General features: G+C 34.8%; 2 protein-coding genes and 1 long non-coding RNA gene across 7 annotated transcripts; all 3 read right to left on the reverse strand.

Annotated features, from left to right (window-relative positions):
• Positions 1–1,350: 1,350 nt before the first annotated feature.
• Positions 1,351–7,742, reverse strand: Selr (Selenoprotein R). Of its 2 annotated transcripts, none has more exons than XM_064130881.1 (3): positions 7,510–7,742; positions 5,142–5,314; positions 1,351–3,647 (listed from the first exon to the last, which is right to left on the reverse strand). In XM_064130881.1, exons 1-3 carry the CDS (start codon positions 7,593–7,595, stop codon positions 3,457–3,459), a joined length of 450 nt encoding a protein of 149 aa, XP_063986951.1. In that variant the 5' UTR covers positions 7,596–7,742; the 3' UTR covers positions 1,351–3,456. The 2 variants fall into 2 exon arrangements, with proteins under 2 accessions (XP_063986951.1, XP_063986952.1); XM_064130882.1 differs by having other exon boundaries at positions 1,351–3,611; positions 7,510–7,738.
• A 1,381-nt stretch (positions 7,743–9,123) lies between these two features.
• On the reverse strand, positions 9,124–15,785 carry LOC135167558 (F-box-like/WD repeat-containing protein TBL1XR1). Of its 4 annotated transcripts, none has more exons than XM_064130871.1 (8): positions 15,441–15,785; positions 14,889–15,062; positions 12,540–12,830; positions 11,547–11,869; positions 10,663–11,007; positions 10,295–10,444; positions 9,707–10,075; positions 9,124–9,627 (listed from the first exon to the last, which is right to left on the reverse strand). In XM_064130871.1, the coding sequence occupies exons 2-8, from the start codon at positions 14,947–14,949 to the stop codon at positions 9,496–9,498; spliced, it is 1,671 nt and encodes a 556-aa protein (XP_063986941.1). In that variant the 5' UTR covers positions 14,950–15,062; positions 15,441–15,785; the 3' UTR covers positions 9,124–9,495. The 4 variants fall into 4 exon arrangements, with proteins under 4 accessions (XP_063986941.1, XP_063986939.1, XP_063986942.1 ...); XM_064130869.1 differs by having other exon boundaries at positions 11,547–11,893; positions 15,441–15,784; XM_064130872.1 differs by lacking the exon at positions 10,295–10,444 and having other exon boundaries at positions 11,547–11,893; positions 15,441–15,780.
• On the reverse strand, positions 12,868–14,882 carry LOC135167567 (uncharacterized). The gene is made up of 3 exons (XR_010299880.1): positions 14,524–14,882; positions 13,840–14,276; positions 12,868–13,752 (listed from the first exon to the last, which is right to left on the reverse strand). It is a non-coding gene; the product is annotated as an uncharacterized LOC135167567 (long non-coding RNA).
• Positions 15,786–15,983: the final 198 nt, after the last annotated feature.

The raw sequence follows: 15,983 nt of genomic DNA on the forward strand, positions 1-15,983 counted from the left end.
TGTTTTGAAATCAATCGATATATTTTTAATATAACCCATCGACTTCTTGACTAACACGTTCCAAATGCATTTAATTTTTCACGTAGAGACGACGTTATTTTTTCATCTATTACTGATTTTCTTAATTCATAATTTGCTCCTAAGGAAATCAAGTTGATAATAAATTGTGAAGAGTTATTGGTTGTTGCGGAAGCTCTTCACGATGTGTCTGAAAATGCATTGTTACTTTAATGCACAATGTCAGGCCTAGTTAAACAGAAGGGAAATATTATAATTATAAAGTCAATCTCCATGATACAATGAAAGTTTCTTCTTTGCTATTATTTCGAAAATTCGAATTCATCACGCAAAATACGAGAAATAGTAAGTAAAACAGTGGTAAATGATGAATGATAAATGATATGGAAACATGGCTTTGCAAGAACTGTAATGATTTTGTAAGCGATTTAAACATGGAAAATAATTGTGATTGGGAGGTGAAAAACTAACATATAAGGCAGCGGTTTATTATGAATTATTATGTCAAGTATAAAGAAATTTGCCTAGAGGTTTGCGTACATATTGTATTGTAAGATTTGAGTTTCTTTAACGTTACAATATAAGAAAACATTTTATAACAAAGAAAATACTTTTATTATTGATACATCATGAGCTGACAACAAGAATACCATTCTAGGGTAAGTAGTGACAATAGAATTATAGAGTTGGGATTATATTGACAATAATTTCTCCCCAATTATTCCCTTTTTTCGAGCATGAACGAAAGACATTAATTTTATTGGATTATGGATAGGGATTGTCTCAATAATGTAAAAACGATTTAATTATTAACTTTAATTCTTTATTATCGCACGCAGAAGGTAGATCTTTCTCGTATGTCTCCAGATCGACTGACTCTCAGTGACCAAATTTGTTCATTCATTCCTTTCCATTTCTTTTCTGGTTTTATTTATTAAAACCATTCTAAACATCTCGGTACTGTTTGGAGAAAAACTATCGAAACTATAACATACTGAGATGGACTGAAAACAACTATAGGCAGAGGATTCGTTTGTGTCCACACATATCAAGGACTCTCAATAAATTTATTCCAAAAAGATCCTGTATAATTCGACTACTCGTTAGGGTGTCCCTTCAAACTTTCAGCCAGAAGTGCGGTTGGTTCAGGTGAGGATTCTGCATAGTATGTCATCAGACGATGTTTACATAGCGGTCCCTGAAACGGGCCTGCAGACTTTCAAGTTATGGCGATTATCTATGGCCTGACAGTTCAACAATCTGATCATGAACGTTATTATCAATTTCCATTATCAACAGCAAGATAACACGTAGGGCATTGATTCAACCAAATTGTCATAATCCGGGATCGACGGTCATCATCATCGATCATCATTTATTCCATTTCTATTATTTACATAACATCATAGTGTTACATGGCAAATGTAAAAATAAAATAAATCTTCATTCAAGTTTCACCAATATCCTCAGCTAATTCATTACAGAAATATTCCACAACTTTTAAATTCAACAATTCCTCCACTTTTATGCGGTAAAATTCCAGCTATACCATCAAGAAATGTTGTTTGAGACAAGGGTAAGTTAATGGACAACTTTGTATAGTCAATGATGGCACCTGAAACTAATCATTTATTAGCCTACGAATCCAATTATACCTTCCAAGTTGACTTTGATTCAATTAATTAATACTGAAAGTGCAATCTATTAACTCATCCATTAACTCTTGCCTGTCCCAAAACTCATCTCTCGATGGTACCTGCATATTAAGAAAAGTGAACATTTTTATAAATGATTTTAGAAGTATAATATTTAAATAGAAATATCAGTTACTTTATCCCTCTGCAACAAAAATATATTCCCATTCTGTCCTCTGTCGTATAATAGATCAAATCAGCATAATCCACACATGAAATATTTGCGATTGACAATAAGACATTCCCCCACCATTATCAAGAATTTTCACAAAAAAATTTATAACTATCAACAGAAGCCACCAGGAAAAAATTAGAAAAACCGTAGAATATTGTCTAATTAGCTTTGTGGTGATAAATTAATTCACCATCGATGAAAACATGTCAAAATGATCGAAAATATATCGATGTAGAATACTGAAGTATCGATAAATATGGATTGTTGATTAAAAATCAGTATTCTATCGTATACAATAAATTATAAGTAATTTTCCAGTGAAAGTAAACAAGGGATAAAAGAGGGATAATGAGGAGAACTCCCCTTAACACGACTGCCAGTGCGGTAATCAGTCCATGTCTGTAAATATAGACCTGGCCCTTGCTCTTTCCACAAAAGGGCGATGTTTTTTCTAGTCGTGGATAATGACATCATATATTTTTTGGTGAATGACGTCATGAATGAGGGTAAACAACGCGGAAAGACTGGGAGAAGTTGTTGGGAGAACAAACCACAGAAGGAAGACTGGGAGAAGTAAGAAATTGGAAAACTGAGACAAATGTACTATAGAAAACCTGATAAAATAGCAACTCTATTTTATTTGTCTAACCCTGATCGCAAATAAGGGTAGTTGAATCGTGGATTAGACAATCAGAATGGCTAGGAATTTATGGCCATCAAGGCTGACATAGTGACGGTGATCAGAGGTATCGCAATCCTCAGTCAGGACTGTGGAAAATTTAATAATAAATTTCTGTAAAAATGGGAATATAGCTGAAGCCGAGGATTAGTCTGTGATAGAGACAGAGGGAGATTTAGTCGAAAATGTCGAGGCAACACTGCACTCAACACCTGGTGGAAGACTTACATCTATAAGGACAGAAATATTTCAGTAAGAACTTTCAAATCGATTGATAATCGTATGGCATTTTGTCAGTTAAAATTGAGTTGAGTTGAGTCAGTTAAAAATGAGTTGACTTCCTGCGTAAAATAAATCATTCATTGATCGATACAATCGTTCTTATTGATATTAAAAACAGGAAACACAAATATGACGTGCGGAAAGAATAGATCGCTTTTTTACGAGCGAATAAATAAATTTTACTGAGTCATTTCACAATTACTAAACGTTCAGGTGATTACCACTGATCTCTTCTCTCCATCCAGTTAGCAACAACACAAAATTATATATTTTGTTCCATTATTTACTCCATAACTGGAACAAAGTGATGTCACTTTATACTAAAATGTGGTGCTTTCAGTTCCAACACAACTGAGCATGATATAAAAAAGTTCACTTTCCTGAATATGCATTGCTACACTAGAATCACATTATTATATCGTATGAATAAATTTATATTCACTGATATTATGGCAAACATTCGACAGACCCCTGAATTGCTCCATTCTAATTTTAAATATTTGTATGCAGCTTAATAGTTCCAGTTGAATATTATGAGTGTGCGAAATTATGCGAGTGCAATAATATATTTTGTATTTAATAATTGTCAGTATAAAAAAATTCACAGCTCATGTATTTGACTTCTTCGGTTCTCCAGCCTCGTGAAATAATATCGATGCTGAATTGATACAAAATCTCTTCCTCGTTGGCTTCGGTCCATCATTGAAAACATGCCCCAAATGTGCTCCACAGCTCGAACAGGTCACCTCCGTCCGCACCATATCTGGGTTTGCGATCAGCAATAGTAGATTTCCACCAACTGTTTCGCGTCATTTATTGACGCATTTTTTTTTTTCAATTCGATGATGGATAGGTGAGGGAGGCAGAAGGACAGACAGAACAATAGAGTGTGATTAAACTGAGACCCACACCGTTTCTCTATTGATTTTATTATTGTTTTTAATCTGAATGACGTAAACGTCGTTTCAAACAAATTCGCGAATCAATTCCCAAGAGATTGTTCTTGTTTGTGGCTCTTGTCCAAGCCCAGAAAAAAATAAGCTGTAGCACAGATTCAATTGATTTTGATGTTTGAAAAAAAATACAGATCACTCCTTTTAATGAAACAAATTTGTTAACTGTAATTAGTTTGGTAGTAGGGCGAGGAAATAATGCAACAGCCCTATGAATTGCAATGAATATAGTTGAAATATTGTTTGAATTTCAAAATTTGTACGTATTTACAGCAGCTTTAGTTGCTATTTTTTAAAATGATGTAAGTCTACTACAATCACACTCTAAGCATAGTCATGCAGGAAATTTGGTAATTGGCATTCTATGTACTGTTTCCCTTTTCACATTGAAAAATGACAATTACGGATTATCATCGTAATAATCATTTTAATCCCATCGAATATTTTACTATGAACTCAATTCAATTTTCTATATAATCCATACTAAGATTTACAAAAAACATTATCCATCCGTTTGATAAACGTGTATTTTCCATAATGTTTTATATAAAAAATTCAAATCCTATATTTCGTTAGTAAAACATTGTCTTGGTGAGCATAAATAATGTCTCACTATACGTCAAATTTCATCCTCTCAGTAGAGTTATTTTTACGTAGATTTTGTTAAAATAATTTGTTTGATAAGAAATTTACATATTGTGGGAGATCATATGAAAATCACCGCTCTTGTCACCGGTTATTAGCTCTTTCTTCCTAATTTATGATGTAAAATTTAGTGCTTAAGTTTTCCTGGCAAAGTGGCATTTATGTGGGATTTCTTTCAGGATCAAATGGGATGGGGTAACATAAAGATATTGGGTGGTAGCCAAGTACCTCTGCGGTACCCCAGCCCAATTCCGTGATCATATTTCCCTCTATATATCAAACTCCACAGTATGTGAGTTCGTTTTCGGACGATGAAATTTTTTTAGGATCAATTTTCCAAGATTACATGATGTGTAATCATTGTTAGCATATTGGAACCTCGGATTGACGTTAAAACCTGTGTCTCAATTCCAGAAAGCAGTACATCAGAACTACAGGGGAGGTTACAGGGTAGCAACGATAATATTATTTAGAAACTACAGCGTCTCGAAAATAAGCAGATACCGATACACTAAAATATCAAGAATTTTGTTCAGTTAAATTGTAAATTTTTAAAGATCACATACATAGTGTTTTGTATCTTGGGTAGTGAACTCTATCGGCTTACCTTCGAGATGCAATATAACAAATTAAAAGAAGACGTATAAAAAAAACCGTTGAACAGTTTTTCATAAATAGGTCAAAATTTTACGCACCATGTGAGACATCTTTGGTTAATTTGATCCGACCCTGATCCAAAACTTCATTGAATGCGGGCCAACCACATCCACTATCGTATTTGGTATCAGAAGAGAACAATTCCTGGTCACACACCACACAAGTGTACGTCCCCTTGTCATAGCACTTGTTATAAACCCCAGTAAATGGCCTGAAAATGAGAACCACGATAATTAATTTCAGATTATGATGTCATATTTTATAGAAAAATGTCAGGGCTCCAGAAACGTTAAGGACAGGCTAATGGATTAGTCAATATAAGGGTCGACCTGAGTACTTAATCGCCTACTAGTCCCTAGTTTGATTGGTTGATTATTGTTGCAATTTACATTGTAAAATAATTTGCAAAAATTAACTTCCTGTTGACGTGAATAAGTATTTGTGAGATATTATGTTGTTTTCTTTCTCGTCTTTCCATTTCAGTTCGAAAAACATTCTTATTGCTGAAAATTGTGAGAAGTTTATGGTATGGTGTATAGATCTGTTTCTTGGATTTAACAGAATTGAATCCAGTGGAATGTTTGTTAATGCAAGTCATCAAATTCCAGAAAGTAATGAAAATTATAAAAAAATGCGGAGGTCGTTAATTCAAGTGTTTGTCGTTGGTTCGTTGGAAGGGATGATTTCTAGTAAGAAATAGGAACTCAGTCATCGAAGGGATGCGTAGCCTCAGGGGAGTGAAGGGCCTTTGGTTAATGGCCCCAGGGTTTTATTGGGGAAGGGCCCAAACGATTATCGGAGTGAAATCCATCTGTTTTATTGGAGAAGGGCCCAGACGATTATCGGAGTGAAATCCATCTGTTTTATTGGGGAACGACCTAGAGAATTATCGGATTAAAGTCCAGATTTTCTATTGGAGAAGGACCTAAAGGATTGCAGAATTTTACTTGAGATCTGATACTAATTATTAACATTTAGAAATGTAAATATGTAACATACGAAATGGAGAAAAAATATAGTCACAAGGCTTTCATTCGAAACCAAAAATAATCTTAAAAATGGCTGAATACAAAGCTGCAGATAAAGTGATATGATATAGCTGCGCATGCACGTGGCGCAAGCAGCTCTTACGGCTTCGGATCACGAGTCTAACCTCTCCTATTCATTCAATTGTACATTCACTTATTTGCAGGACAATTGCACGAATAATAGCGATTCAGAGTGAGCTTCAATACCTGTCTCACTGGGTAAATTAATAGCTGTCGAATAAGAGAAAAAAGAAAGCTTTAACTGGCCACAATATTTTTGTAATTGTACGGCCCATTTTTTGTGAAAATTCCAGTGAGAAAATTGTTAAAAATAATTGACGAATATTTGCCGATTGTATTTGTTGCGTAGCAACGACAGACACAAGTTATGATGGAAATATAAACATATTACGATCGTTGATACGCAGAAAACCGTGAGGTGAATGTTCGATTGATTTTCCAGACCCAGTGAGCTACGACGTAGTTTTTGGTAATCGGATCTGGTCAGGGAAAGTGTGGACTAATGTTATTTCACAGGATATTTGACAGTTATTGGGTGAAAAAAATAATTGCAGAGCATTAATTGCGGAAAATAATTGCAGAGAAATTAGCCAAAATTTGAGGAAAACAACCAGTGTAATTTTATTTGGGAAATACTTTTCGTTATTGACCACTCGATTCTGATTGGCCTAGGGGAGGCCAGATCCGATTACCAAAAATAATCTCGTATAAACTCCGCCAAACTGAACATAATTCTATATATAAAACCTCATTTTAAAGAATTTTTCTCTCTGAAACATCGCTGACATATTGAGGTTAATTTGGACAAACAAGTCATGGAAAAACCGGAATTTTGTTGGAGCCTAAAAAGGACAAATTCCTTGATAAAAATTCTTCAAATGTATTTTCATAATTTTCGTCTAATGCACAAAAGATGAAAATACTTGACATCAACTTTTTTAACCTACTGATTCACCGGGAATCTACTCATTGAGGAAGTATAACACCAGTAATATTCGTTCATTTATTTTTAAACCTCTTTGGCCGTGGGGCCAAAAACCATAGCCACATGCTCTTGAAAAAGTTATTTTTATCATCTGTCATCCACAATACTAAACATGACAGTGACACGTTTTCAGCTACAGGTAAAACTCCACTCATCCTTAGAAATAACATTTCCATAAGTCACATATTAAATAATATGAAGCAGCACAAATCATTCTGCAAATATGATTAGATGAACTGCCTGTCTTATCATTCATCATTTTGCAGCAATAAAGCCAACAATAACTCCAAAACAACGTTAAGATAAATTTATAATCTCATGATTTTTATGTCTCGAAATATTTTTTGATTATTCACAACCAAAATATCGTACCTCTCAGTCCCTTTTTCCTGCGTCACGTGCCACTGCAGTGGAGTCAACCGCTTTTTCAACTCCTCTTTATTAATTTCCGACGTCATTCCTCTTGTTATTTTGCACAAACTGATAAATAATAAAAATAAAATAAAGGAATGAATTTTGAGTGTAGAGCGAGCTACCCAAAAAGTGTCTGAAGTGTCCACGATGCGAATGAAGTTTCCCTGACGGCCAACAACACAAATGTATCCCCCCTCTCTCTGTTTCACTGATACAGCTTATACACGCATACTCACTCGAAGAAACGTGTTGGCATAATAGCATCCGGAAGTTCATGGTTGGCGGAGGAGTAGGGTGCTTGCCCCTGTATTTGAGTGGGGGGCATAACCGCGGAGAGTAGAAAAAAACGAAATTCATGGCTCCTGCGCCAAATTGGAAAATTTGACGAACTTATTTTTACGAAAATTTGTCTTCGTTTTCCACGAAAATTCATTAGCAAAATGTCATATATTTGCAAATTTTCCAATGAAATTTGGGACTGCAGTCCCAAATAGTGCGTTCTGATTGACTGAATTCCAAGGAAAAACGATAATCAGTTCAATTTTGTGCTTACTAAGCAAAATAACGTCGTAAGGAACAATTCTATTGACTGAAATTAGAATGAAAAACACAACTGACTGAATTCGCGAAAATTATTGGCTGAATTCCATATTAATAATTATATAAAATATATAAGTTGAATAGTGCAATTATAGTGATTGAAATTAGGATGAGAAAAATTCCCAACGAAAAAAAATCGTTTTTCTTTGTGTTCATTAGAAAATCAATAAACTGATAATGGAAACTAGAGACACTCGATATCTGCAGTAAATTCATAGGAGGAAACAAGTTTTGGTCGGGCTAGACAAAAAGTTATCGAAAACCGCTTTGACATTTACAGAAATTTAAATAATAATAATTTAAATAAATTTAAATAATCAAATTCTCATCATGCAATTACGACGGTCAAATCGCCACTCTAATCTCGCTTCAAAAATAATTAGATTTATGACCCTGTGACGGGTGAACTATTTTTGAATAATGTGTCAGGTATTCTCGAGACTGCCATAAAAGAAAAGAGAAATGAAGAAATTATAATAAAATAAAGTTCATTAAATTATTTCCACAAAGTTTTTTGCATAACAACGATCAGAATGAGTTTTCAAATAAAAGCCTTGTCGTTGCTGGGCAATAAACTATTCTAGGAATTGCCAATAATGTTGAAAGTCTTGGATTATTATAGGTAAAATCTTCAGTGAAGTGGTAAACAAAAATAAATGGAATTATCTATCAATCGATTTTGGAAATAATATCTCGGAATCTAAGGGAGAGAGAAATTTCTGTGATTACGTTTATTGTAGTACGCAATTTGCTCCACAAAAAGTTTATAATCAAAATTTTACTATCTTCCCTAGATACTGAGATATCGATAAAAACCGAATCTATGATCAAAGTGACTTAGTTCGATTTACCATTTTGGTACTAAAATGATTTCTGAAATATGGAAGGGTCTTCTGATATTTAGTCTTGAGCCATAACTTCTAATTTATTTTAGTAGTTTTACCAACTGCCCTTCACCTATAGTTCATGGTATATTCGTCAAATGCAATTGTTTTATTGCTAGTTGAATAATGAAGTAATTACAACAATGACAAATATTGTATTTATATCGCATTTTATGAATCAGTTCGAAAGATGGAGAAAAATTCTTTAGAAGACTCTGCCAACGATTACATCAATTATCAAAAATACCTCGGGATTCCAGCGTCTGACATATTCATAAATATTCATTAAACTTTTTAACCTCTATCTTGTTTCAATAATCAATTACAATCTATTTATAAGTGGCTCACAAGGATTCAAAAATTAGATAAACAATCGGATTATAAACAGAATTATCTTTAAATAAAAATCAAAGTGCCAATAAAAATTAGTTGTTTTTCAAAATTCAATGCCACTGGATGATCACAGTTTACGAAGATCAAGAACAACTACACTGCCGTCAGATGCTGATGCACCAACTTTATCACCCCTGCTGTTCCAACACACCTCGAATATTCCACCTGTTCCCTTGTAACTGTGCACCAATTGTCCATTCTGTAAACGATATGAATTCAAAACGTCAGTATCTTCACCACAATTACACCAAAACCGAATATTAAGTTTATGATTTTACCTGCGTGGACCAGATGTGGACGCACTTGTCAAAACTTCCACTCGCCAGGAATTTACCATCTGGACTAAAAGCCACACTGTAAACTGGCTCGGTGTGTTTTGTCAAAGTATGAATGCAGGCGCCTCGTTCTACATCCCACAACCTGACAGTTGAGTCAAACGAGGCACTAGCCAATGTCAAATTCATGTTAGGATTTTGTGTTCCTGGTCCAGTTGGTGACCACTTTATTGTGTAAATTTCCTTGCTATGCGCTTGAAGATCATGAACCCAAGTGTCCTGCTTCATCGACCAGATCTTTAGACTCATGTCATCTGAGCAACTAGCAAGTAGATTTCCTTGCGGATCCCATTTTATTGCATTTACTTCATTCTGCGAATCACATTGCAATGAGTCAGTAACATTCGAGTTCATATGGTACGTGGGATAGTTTTTTTTAGTTCATTCAATCGTGTCTGCACAAATGTAGTTGAAAAGCTAGTTTACATACACGTGAATGGTTTACAAAATATTAAAGCTGAGTTCTTAACAGTCGTTGATCAGTTTCATATTTTTAAGGAACATTTGGAAAAAAAATTCATTGATTCATACCAAAAGGCTTTGACCTAGTCTAATTAGAAAGTCCCAATTTTGGTATGATTTTGGCATTCTATTCTTCATGAGACAATCCTCTGACCCTGTGGTAACACATTGGGCGACGTGGAAAAAGGTCGCATGAACTTCACCTCGGAAATATGAAATCTGGACGATTTGAGCTCTTTAAAATCATTTGAATACAATTTTTGAGAATAGTTTTTTTGTGCAAAAAATCCAACATGCAGACAATTTTTTCATATTATATTATGATATTACCGTATGGAATTTATACTGATATAAGTAACATCATAGAGATATCTAAGATTACCCGAATAATAAGACTGAAGTTATAAATAAATTAAATATAACTGTTCATAACTCACTGTATGTCCCTGGAAACTCTTGATAGGTTTGTCCACATGAAGTTTACACACATGAATACACTGATCCGTTGAACAACTGGCAAATGAGGTATTTGTTTGCCAATCAACGTCCAATGCAGGAGCACAGTGAAAACTAAACTGTTGGGTGCATTGTCCACTAGCTGCGTCCCAAATAATTGTCGTCGTGTCCACACCCGCACTGAGAATGTAATTACCCCGTTTGTTCCATTTTAGGGCAAATATGGGACCCTTGTGTTGACCTAATGTAGAGGATAATCTCCCGTCTGTCATCCAGATTCTTGCATAACCGTCATAACTACCTGTGGCCAATAACGTTCCGTCACACTGAAAACAAAACCGCCCTCATCAATGAAATTGTAACGCAATAATAGAACCGATATAATGAATTAAATATTGACATATCATTTGTGATGATCTTCTTCAGTTTTAGAAATTCTTTCAGAAAAGTTTGCAATCTAATTTATGGACTATTCCTTTAGATCTGAATAATACCGATTTGAATTTTGTCAAAACAGCAGAAAAAATGGCTATCAAGATGATAAAACAGACGCCAGTATTTTTTGGGCTTTACTTTTCAACTAACTTTATCATTGTTAAAGGTTTCTAAGTGACAGATAAACGAAGTAAAACTTTTAGATAAAAATTGACCAAAATAATTCATTTAGATCACACTTTAAAAATAATGGAAACGTTCATTGAAGTCTGGTCTCCATTTCTCGACCCCTAAATTTTTGTTTTTAAAAATCAGAATTTTTTCTGTCAAACTGATGCTTAAGAAACGAAAAAGTTGATATTAAAAAAGTCAATTTTATATGCTTGAATATGATTCCAATTTTCATTAGTTAAGTTGAAATGGAACTTACATTCCAGTCGAGTGAAGTGACATCCTTATTGCTAGGTACTTCTGTACCACCTCTCTGAATACAGTGGCGAAGAATCAATTGATTTGGGGCCTGGGAAGTATCTGACATATCCCAGATACGCGCTGTGCTGTCACCTGAACCAGAGGCTAAAAGATCAGTGGTAGGATTCCAGGCGCAGATAAAAACTTCTGATTCGTGTCCACGTAATTTTGTAGCTTTGCTTGCAGGAATTTCCACTGCTGCCGGAGTACTGCCACTTCCCACGCCCTCACGCTGCTCATCAACTTCCATCTCTACACGATCACCACCTCGCTCTGTCCCAGCTACATTGTCATTTGAAGCAACAACTGAAAGGGTTAATATTCTCTATGAACCTGACTAATAAGAACCACATTATGTGCAGCTCTTGTTTGATCTTAAAACAATTTTTTTTTCTTAAAACAAATATCGAATAGGAGTTATTATTTTTCCCATCTCGCCGATGCTATTCCCCCCCCCCCCCCCCTCAACTGGATTAGACGAAAGATAGTTGTAATTTTTTTGCAATCGTATTTGTCTTTTCTGCTACTAATTTATAAATTTAGTGTCACCTTTAGCCTCAGACTGTACGGAAATTTTACAAATTTTGTATTACATTAAAGTGACGAAATGATATTATCGAAGTTGATGGATCTAATTTGTATTTTTTTTGTCAGCTTTGTGTAATCATACACCTCACACATACATTGCAAAATATTTAATCTAGTAAAAATTTCTCTCCAACACGTATAAAATATATTTCACAAACAAATTCCTGAAATACATTTTCGAAATTTGAAGATAAATTTTTACAAAGAAAAATTCTTACATATGAGGCATTCGTGTACAAAAGCAGTAGAATTAATCTTCCTGGTTGCTGAAGGAGGTTCGATGAAGGTTATGCTTCATTAACCAGGGTGTCCCAGGACTTTTAAAGATAAATTATTAGACAATTATGAAAAATGAAGTATTTACCTTCTTCGCCATTTGTGTCCTGAACTTCACCAGTCTTCACCTGTTGTTTAGCTTGATTTTGTTGGTTCTGCCGGGATGCCACGACATCAGGCATAACAGCATCGATGAGGGATAGAGATTCAATCATTCTCTGCTCACTTCCATCTTCACCAATTGATATCTCCGCCTCTGTATACTGCAGGCCTTTCTGTATAACCGAAAGTAGAGCTGCGGGTGGTACAAGAGCGCCATTTATGTTGCTCTGAGATATGTGTGACTCTATCCCAAATGTGTAGGCCGAATGTTGAAATCCTAAACAAAAAAAATTCATCAAAATTGTATTAAATCAACAAAACAAGCTCCAGAGGAGTAAAAGGACAAAATGGATGTACTCCATAAGTATTGATCAACATCAGTTGTAAAAAAACAAGTGTTTTTACAATTGTTAATATATTGGATTAGTCCAGGAGTCAGAGGTTTTTTGAGTCGCAAAATTCCTATAAATGATTTTGCTGTTTCTATTGCTCCTGTGAATGTTAAAAAAGAGAAAGACGAACGATTTTCCGCTAAATTCACCCCGGAAGTATTGTTTAAACAATTGGAATTCATGATTTTATAATTGTTATGCAATATCTCGATAGATATTGACAGAAGAGGAATAAAAACATGAATACAAAAGTAAACTCATAAAATAACTCACGAAAATGGTCTGAAAATTTTTTAAATTATAACAATCGAATCGGTCATTATTATTGTGATTTTTATTAGTAATGCAGGTAAAGAGCCGTCTCCTCCCTTCCTCAGCCATCCAAAAAGGTGCACAAGAGGATCGTTGGTAGAAAACCACAAAATTGAGTACGTGCCATCGCGCGATTGTATTTTCAAAACAATCATTAGAATGAAAAAAAATGTAGTGCTGTTTTTTGTGTGAAATTTTATAGGGAATAATTTTGTATAAATTAATTGTTCTACTGCCAACGATATTTAAGGAGATATTTACGATATTTATATCTGAAGCAAAATTAATACGAGAAAAGACGTTTTGGATGGACTAATTGTTAAAATGCCCTTTTTATTTAATGGATATGATTGTTTCGGAGACAATAATTTTCGTTATGACAGTCTTCATTATGATATCATTGCTGGAGTTATACGTTTTTGCTATCAAATGGTAGCATTGTAATCATTTTATTTTTCTATTCTTCAATTTTGCTTGGAAACGATGCAAAACAGTCTGAAACGTAAAAATGCCAACTTTCAGAAAATCGAAGAAATAAGCGGCGAGAGCATTTAAAATTTCTGAAATTTTCTTAGATCATACGTATTAATGACAGCCAACTTTGTTGTTCAGTTCCGCCCGATAGAGCCAGTAATTTTTGGGAAATCGGCGGTAGTTTCCGGCCGTCTTTCGTAAATATCTAACAAATTATCCAACCGATTTCAACGTTCATTGCATCAAAATATTTGTGTTGATGTCCTCTGTTTCACTTAATATATATATATATACAGGATGTTCCAGTTAAATCAGCCAACCAAAATAACTCCTCGGAAAACAATTTTTGAAATCATAATGAGTTGATTGCAATTTGGTCGATTACAAAGCTCCGATTTGTAAGCAGAAATCCTATCAACTTGAACAGAACAGACCACTGAACAATTGACAGATGATTGAATTGCCCGAATGGAGATGAATTACAAATCCAATAGAGATTACAACTTTTCATTTTTGCAGTCATTCCAATAACTACGTCTCCTTAACTAAGAAAAATACAAAAAATAAACGAAAAATTAAATATAAATGTCTATGAAATGTTACTTCCAAATTTAAAAAATCAAATGAAAAATAGACGAAAGGAAAAATAAAAATAAAAAAAACATTCAGAAGTATATTCCTAATTTGTTAACAACAAAGCACTTGTTTTCCGTTTGTGTTATTTGAAATGTATTTGTATTTTTGTATTCCTATTGTTTATATTATTATTGTTAATACTGTTATTACCATTACCTTTTAAGCCATCTTTTCATGACAAGTAATGATACTTTCGACTTCTATCGACTTTTCAGTTATAATCATTATTATTTGAAAGATAGTGGAAAGTCTCATTTTCTTGAACGAACGAAAAATAAATAAATCGATAAATTGCCGCTTGACTATTCAGTTGTGAGCCTGTCACAAACAGTATTAAATATCAAATTATCACTGCATGCTTTTCCTGAAAAATTACCAGCGCAGCAGAGAACCCTTTGGAATTAATTTTTGCTCCAAAACTTCCAAAATAATCAATGTTATCACACACTTTATTGACATCATATTGATACTCCAAGCGGTTGAGGTAATTTGAGGTTATGTCGACAGTGTTAATTACTCACCGGATTCTTGCAAATACCGGTACACCAAAAAATTGACTTCGTCGCTGGAGAAACTCATCATTACGATCGATGACTTTGCTAACACATATTTTTATAAAATGCTTCGGGTAGATCAGGGAGATTTTATTATGAATTGATGAGCAACAGACGCTATCATATACCTCTGGGGGAGATCTAGAGGGACGCAGGATAAACCAAGAACAATAGACTGGAGTAGAGGTTCAGATTTAGAGCGTCCGACTACCCCTCTTCATTAGTAGTAATAACCCCACTGGTGGGAGGCGCCACTGTCGATTAATGGCGACTGGAGGAGGTGCCAGAAAATTCACCTGTTCTTTACATAAATGTTCATCCTTTTCCAATAAATATTAAGGAATGAACCTTAGCTCGATCGAAGAGAATTCAATTGTCCTCCAGACGACGTTAGTTTCATTGCTTAATACTCATTGGAAACGGAGAGACTATTTTTTAATGAGCAGGTGAATCTTCGGACACCTCAGCTCTGCCGGCAGAACCGACGGTGGTTGCTTCACCACCGGGGTCATTACTAACGTGAAGTCGCCTCATCTCTGGGATCCAAACCCTGACTTTAGTCCATCTTCTTTGGACTGAATGATACAGCACGAAGGGAGGGGAGAGAATAATCTGGAACTTTGAATCGGTTTACTTAGGCCTCTGCCGAAAAATTTCTACAATTTTTTATTGTTTCGTCATTAAAGGGATTCGTAAACAATTTTCTAGAGAAGATCAATAATTGTTAGTTGTCACTATTTAATATGGTTTTCGTGGAAATTACTCTTGATGACACACACAAATGGATATCTTTCAGGGCTTGTGTACAGAGATTGTAAGGGAGATGGCTGACGCTTAATAGACCGATTTCAGCCGCAAAATTTTGCAGCGGATGCGCATGAACGACCAAAGAGGATTGACTGAAGTAGAGGCTCAGTTCTGGGGGTTTGAGGGACGCCAGCTGCATCGTAGTACCCCACCCCAGAAGAGGGAGGTCGCCACAAGCAATGCTGTTGATGCACCGTCGATAAGCCCGTTAATGGGCCCACTGTTGGTAACGTCGGGTACGCCACACTTGAAGCT

This window comes from Diachasmimorpha longicaudata, chromosome 11 (assembly GCF_034640455.1).
Source record: "Diachasmimorpha longicaudata isolate KC_UGA_2023 chromosome 11, iyDiaLong2, whole genome shotgun sequence".
NCBI lineage: Eukaryota > Metazoa > Arthropoda > Insecta > Hymenoptera > Braconidae > Diachasmimorpha > Diachasmimorpha longicaudata.

Excerpts from the sequence above, each read along its gene's own strand:
- LOC135167558 (XM_064130869.1), bottom strand. The coding sequence starts at position 14,949 with ATGATGAGTTTCTCCAGCGACGAAGTCAATTTTTTGGTGTACCGGTAT. Across the intron at positions 11,894-12,539 it reads GGACACAAATGGCGAAGAAG|TTGTTGCTTCAAATGACAAT; the intron begins GTAAATACTTCA and ends TAACCCTTTCAG. Across the intron at positions 9,628-9,706 it reads TCCACATCTGGTCCACGCAG|AATGGACAATTGGTGCACAG; the intron begins GTAAAATCATAA and ends TATCGTTTACAG.
- Selr (XM_064130881.1), bottom strand. The coding sequence starts at position 7,595 with ATGACGTCGGAAATTAATAAAGAGGAGTTGAAAAAGCGGTTGACTCCA. Across the intron at positions 5,315-7,509 it reads CAGGAAAAAGGGACTGAGAG|GCCATTTACTGGGGTTTATA; the intron begins GTACGATATTTT and ends TCTCATTTTCAG. Across the intron at positions 3,648-5,141 it reads AACCAAAGATGTCTCACATG|TTGGTGGAAATCTACTATTG; the intron begins GTGCGTAAAATT and ends GACGCGAAACAG.